General features: G+C 32.5%; 1 protein-coding gene across 1 annotated transcript; it reads right to left on the bottom strand.

Moving 5' to 3' along the window:
* Nucleotides 1-241: 241 nt before the first annotated feature.
* On the bottom strand, nucleotides 242-5894 carry LOC115983280 (NAC domain-containing protein 21/22-like). Its single transcript, XM_031105929.1, has 3 exons — nucleotides 5605-5894; nucleotides 2214-2488; nucleotides 242-970 (listed from the first exon to the last, which is right to left on the bottom strand). Exons 1-3 carry the CDS (start codon nucleotides 5768-5770, stop codon nucleotides 500-502), a joined length of 912 nt encoding a protein of 303 aa, XP_030961789.1. The 5' UTR covers nucleotides 5771-5894; the 3' UTR covers nucleotides 242-499.
* Between the last annotated feature and the right edge of the window lie 322 nt (nucleotides 5895-6216).

The following is a 6216-nucleotide window of genomic DNA, read 5'->3' as shown; positions in this document are numbered from 1 at the left end:
AATCAGAACTTTGGTTCTTCCTAGCTAGGGTTTGAGTATATAGGAGAAGGCCACCTTCTCCAATCTTCTATATTGCACTATGCATTACAAATCAGCTTCCCCAAACCCTTGGCCCTTATGGCTTTAATAAACATGAAATTTCATAATATATATTTAACCCAATAAATTTAAAATTGATGCCATCAAGAAGTCAATTAATCAAACGGGAGGAGATACGTGATAATTCATAGGAACATACACATGTATTTAATCACATGATTTATTAAATTATTTAAACAAATCACATAATCATTTAATAAATCATGTGACTACAAAAGTACACATAGGTGCTCATTTGAGTTGGCATATATAGTGGGTTGGAGAAACCTTACTCCAAACTGGTTCCAAAGCGGTTAAGAGAAAAATACCATCCCTATAGTTGCATAATGCTAACAATGGAAACTTATATATATATTAATACTCGCTACAATCTCTTTACAACAATGCTGGAAGCCAAAAATCAGTAATGGCTCCAAATGTTGGGCATGCCCACTTCAGATAAGTAGCTCTCAGAACTTCCTTCTCCTAAGCTTGGTGACCCTTTCATTTTAGGATTGCTATCCATGCTGCTGAGTTGACTCAGAACAGCCTTTAGTACCTTGTTGTCACAAGAGAAAGGGTCTAAATAAGTACCAATATTGTTTGGTATTCCCTTAAAAGTGGTTTCAGTGTTAATCTTGGTGGTGGGTAGGTTTGGTTCCATGTTGGTCATGTGTGTGAAATATGGGCTGGGTTGGTTTTGGTTAAAAATGGAGAAGCAGGGCACTTGCTCAAACTCATCTGCATGGGTTTTAGGTTGGTCAAAATTGATGTAAGAGTCCATTAATGCTGGGAGAGTTGAAGAGCCCGTGTCATCATAGCAATTTCCCATGCTAGGTTTGGCAGCAACTTCTCTATTTTTGTAGAACACCCTACACAACACCCAATCCTCCTGTGCATACCAACAAAAAATGTGTAACATTAATATGCTGAAGCTTTTAGACTCATGAAAGAAGAGACCAAAATTTAGGAACATAGTTTTATCTTCTTCTTCTTTTTCTTTAAGAACATATCAATTCAATTTTGTGATTCATTGGTGGATGCAAATACATAGTTGAATTTAATTAATTAACTTAAAGATTAAGATACAAGATGTACTTAGATTTTGTCCCAAACCAAACAAAACAAAAAATTGACCCAATTAAATGAAGATTGAAACAAGAGTAGATGGTGATGCATGTTATAATTAATAGGTTTTCAGAACACATTGTCTCATATGGAATGAATGAAGCAGACAAATGAGGAAGAATTGTGGATGTATATACAACAAGTAGTTGGTTGGCCTATATCCCCTAGTTGATTTGTAAAGTCAATTTTATATATTCTTGACTTGGATTTCATTACCGTCAGCTAACTTGTTAATTATATTTATCTCCACTAGCCATTGATTGAAAATCAAAGTTATATGCACTAGACCAAGAACAATAAACTAGCATATAGACTTACATCATATGCTTAAATATAATAATAAGAAGGATTTTCTTAGGTCAGCTACCCATTATGATTTAAATATTTACATACTAATTAATCGGTGCAAATAAGACAAATAAGGTTTCGGAATAGAGAAAAAATTTTCTAATAAAGTCAAGGATTTCAATATTTCATATCAGGAAAAAATGTTTGTAAACTACAACTTGCCCCGTGACTTCTGGAAAAACTAGAAAAAAATTATGTACGAAAAAAGGGTAGACATGTCATTCAGAAGTGATAGTTTGTCAAAAATTTGACCTACAAGTTTTTGCAATTAAAAATTGAAACCGTTAAGGGCACTATCAATTTATTTTATTATAAATTATTTGTAAATTGACATAATAACAGCTTATGTGATTAGAGTCACACATAATATGTAAAAATCGACATCTTAGTTTTTTTAAAATTTATGTAATAAAATTTGTAATTTTATAACATCACTCTTGAAAATCACACTATCATTCATTTACCCTGTTATTTTTCTTCTAGTGTGAGACTGACAGTAAACAAAATATGTAATATTAAAACACAAATACATTCATAAGTCTAAAATTAAACTACTCAAGCTTTTTAAAAGTGGCCATATACATTTTTTTTTCTCCTTTTCTTTTTTTCGCAAATAAAATAGAGAAAATCAACCAGAGGGAGAACATATTGAATGGTACCTTGGGAGATGAAATCTTAGGAGGACCAAGTGGTCCTTCAAGCCTGAATTCATGCATGACCCACTCAGTTTTTCTTCCTTTGGGTGCTCTTCCTTGATAGAACACCAAAGTTTTTCTCATCCCAACAAGGGAACCCTTGCGAACGACTGACCTGTCCTTCCCTGTGGCTTTCCAGTAGCCTGAGGCAGTAGCTCTGTTTGTTCTCAACCCAGTTGCATATTTTCTATCACGCTGAGTGTAGAAGTACCAGTCTTTTCCTCCCACACAAGCCGTTTCTACCAAATCCATAAAAATATATAGTGACATTGTTAATAGACTTGTCATGATCCAATCAATTTCTTTATGACCAAAAGCAACAAGATTATAATCAGTCACTTCCAACAAGAACAGCAAAATCAGTAGATTTCTTTTTCTTTTTCTTTTTTAAACTTTCTAGCAAACTGTGGCTTTCATGTCTCCACCATTAACCATAGTGCTGAAAATTATATATTAATTTCCTTTCAATTCCTAATTTTATATCTCCAGCCCCTTTGAGATAACTTAATTTACTTAAATGAAAGACTTTGTTGTTGTTATTGTTGTATTTGACTTAAACACTAAAGGTCTGTTTGGATACCGCTTATTGCTTAAAACTGAAAACAGTGTAGCAAAATAATTTTTAAATGTATGTATAGTAGCATGAAACCCAATTAAGTGTTTTTTTTTCTTCTAAATAAAGTACTTATAGGTTCCATGAATAGTGCACGGCTGTTCACGGGACCCATGAAAAAACGCTAGACGCAGCTGAAAATTCAGTTTCAACTCTATCCAAAAGTAAGCTAAGTTAGGTAAAAGGGGACTATTCAACCTTTTTTTTTTCTTTTTTAATTTTTTCTTTTTTAATTTTAAAAGTTGTACATAAGTTTGATTTCATATCCCTTAAAAAAGTTGAATTTGAAGGCATGTAACACTACAAAATTATTATTATTATTATCATTGTTTGAAGTTATATTAATTATATTCATGTATTAAATTGGCATGGACCAAAAATTCAAATTAATCTGGAGATGTTACTATCAAATGTTCCATCACATAAAAATTTAAAAGGATTACAATAATTAGCACGTTGCAAGGCACAATATGGCATCAACAGTATCATCTGTGGCAATTAGCTAACAATTATCCAATTATTAAGCGGTTGAGTAGTCATTATCTACCCCATAAATAGAGAATTATGAACGTAATACTGGTAATAAGCCAAGTCAAAGAAAAGTTGCTTGTCTTATACGCATATGGCATATGTGAGTGATTAAGTTTAATTAATATTATTGTGTAGCTGAAAACATTTGTCACACTGTGACTTAGAAGAAGAACTAAATGTTTGAAAACTAAGGAGATTCCAATAGTTGAGAGATGATAGTGACAAGCCTTATTGGATTTGGTAAGAGCAAGAAAGAAAAATTCACTTCCTTCCAATCCGAATTACAAGTATCTACACGCGTATGGTTGCAATGTATTGTAAAAACAATAAGGGATTTGATGACTTTGTGCTTGTATTATTGTTTCAATCAGTGTCACCACTTTTAGTTGAGACAGTTCCAAGATTGTCAACTTCTTCAAAAAGCTACGAATAGGAAATTTTTTGGTTTATTTTGGAAAAACTAGATAGGGCATTGATGATGATGAGTGAGTTTGCTCTAGAGATATTTGAGATTCTATTGGCCTTCAAAGGAGTGCTCACATATCTACCTAGGAGATTGGTCAAAAAAGACACTGTTTTGAATGACTTTTCTTTGTGCCATGGTAAACTAATTAAACTTAAGTACTTAGTCAATTCTCTAATCATGTAGTTGTATAATTGTATTGATCAAACTACATGGTTAAAACTTATTATCTTTAAAAAAGATAATATTGTTTTTATTGTATTAGATTAATAGACTAATAGATTAATATATAGGAAAAATGCAAAAATGAATTATATATTAGAGACATATAATAAGAAATAATCATGTCAAAAAATTAACCATTTTTATAATTGATCAGAAATTTGTAAATTCACTTGCATGTATAAATGTATTTACAATTCTGTAATTTGAAAACAAAAAAAGAAAAAAGGAGTGGTATGTTTTAGTAGAGAAATTTACAAAGTATTCTTCCTTTGATTTTTATGACAGTTTTGCCAACTTGACAAAGATCCTTGAGCAGCAAAATCTCTTATATTACTTCTTAAGTGAATAAGGTGATCAATATGTCAATATACTTAGAAGAAGTAACTAGCCTAATTTGGAAAATAAAACTCTTGAGTTTGAAAAGGGTACATCAAATAAATGAAGCACAAGCTGTCAGTTTGACCTAGCAAAAACTTAAATATAAAGGAAAAAATAAAACCAACTGAGTAATGTTTAAGGCACTATAAACTGATTTATCAATTTCTAAACATAAGACAAAAGAGTACATAAGAAATTTATTTATTATATATTGTTAATGTGATGATATCAATCAAATTGACCATTATATAAATTTGCAAGGTTTTTGTATTAAAATTGACAATAATTTTAACTTTTTTTTTTTTTTCAAACAAATATGGATATTATGGATCATTTGAAAGCCACATGCTCTGAAACTATCAAATTACACCAATTTATTCATCTCCCTGATGAAAATATTAGGATTTCTCATTTTCTCCATGATAGCACAATGTTATGACATTTTCCACTGGTCGAAACATAACTAGTCCTGTGGTCTAATCAGTCATGTAGCTAGTGGTTTTCATGTTGGCTTTGACAATCCATGCAAACTAGATTCCCTAGAAAACACTATTCAGACGGCTGTATGACTTATACATATAAGAGAACATTGTTCATTTACCATCAATCTTTGTTAAAGAAAATATCATGACAAGTTTTGTCATACCAAGCTAGCTAGCCAATCAGTCGTGGTTTGCTACAATCTTTTTCGACCACGTATATGGAGCAAGTAGACCACCATATAATGGTGTCTATTTGTGGCCAGTCCGGTTGCTATCAAACTCACCCACAACCAAAGGAGGAAAAATTCCCATCACATTTTCAAGCAAAACAAAAGAGAGCTGGAAATAACAATACCATTTTTCTTTCCTTCCCCAGCCAACCAACAAAATATAAAAATACCCTCTTTCTCTTCCATATATTAAGTTGTATATATGCTTATGGTGTATACGCTTAGTATATACAGGAATATCCTTTTCTTTTCTTTTTTAAATATACGCATGGTATTGGATAAGAAACAAGAATATTTTCACATATGACAATGATATGACTTTGCAAAAAAAAGTAACAGACAAATCAGACTAAGAAGATGATGAACATGACCATGGTCATAAATATGAAGAAGATGATGAGTAAAATTTGAAGATGTTGTTTACAGGACTCACCAGGAATATCCCAAGGTTCACACCTGTTGAGGTCAACTTCAATCATAAGAGAGGGGTCACAGTTTGACACCTTCTTCATCAAGTACTCACATACGAGTTCTTCATCTCTTGGATGGAACCTAAATCCTGGTGGCAAATTTGCCTCTACCATGCTTATGTTGCTCATTTTGTCACACAGAGAAAGAGAGACAAAGAGGAGAGAGAACCAGTATGTGAAGGAGCTCAAGGTGTGGGAGTTTTTCTCAATTCTGAGATCTTAAACAAGGGGGGCTAGTTGGGGTATAAATAAAGTAACAAAATTTGGGGTGAGTCAACTGGTAATTCCGCGTAAGTATGGTGGGTCAAAATGGCATCACAAATATCTGACATGGCATGAATATATGAGGGAGAGAGAGAGAGTGTGGTGAGGAACTTGCCTACGTGGCATGATGATTTGGATCCAATGAGGATCCAATTAATCACTGCCAGCCTATTGAAATGTACAGTCTAATATATTATTAAAAAAATTATCTTACGAAACTGTTTAGTCTTTCGTAGTATTTATTATTTTATGTAACGGTTAGACGCAGAACTACGTCTCTCACATGGATGTGAACCTCACAAATGTATGGC

Source organism: Quercus lobata, chromosome 4 (assembly GCF_001633185.2).
Source record: "Quercus lobata isolate SW786 chromosome 4, ValleyOak3.0 Primary Assembly, whole genome shotgun sequence".
Classification (NCBI taxonomy): domain Eukaryota; kingdom Viridiplantae; phylum Streptophyta; class Magnoliopsida; order Fagales; family Fagaceae; genus Quercus; species Quercus lobata.
Note: the sequence above shows the minus strand (reverse complement) of the source record. Positions and strands in the feature narration are given on the sequence as shown.

What these genes read in the sequence shown, in the direction of transcription:
- LOC115983280 (XM_031105929.1), bottom strand. Translation starts at nt 5,770, where the DNA reads ATGAGCAACATAAGCATGGTAGAGGCAAATTTGCCACCAGGATTTAGG. An exon ending in TGAACCTTGGGATATTCCTG is followed by an intron (nt 2,489 to 5,604) that starts GTGAGTCCTGTA and finishes TGGATTTGGTAG; the next exon opens with AAACGGCTTGTGTGGGAGGA. An exon ending in CTAAGATTTCATCTCCCAAG is followed by an intron (nt 971 to 2,213) that starts GTACCATTCAAT and finishes TGGTATGCACAG; the next exon opens with GAGGATTGGGTGTTGTGTAG.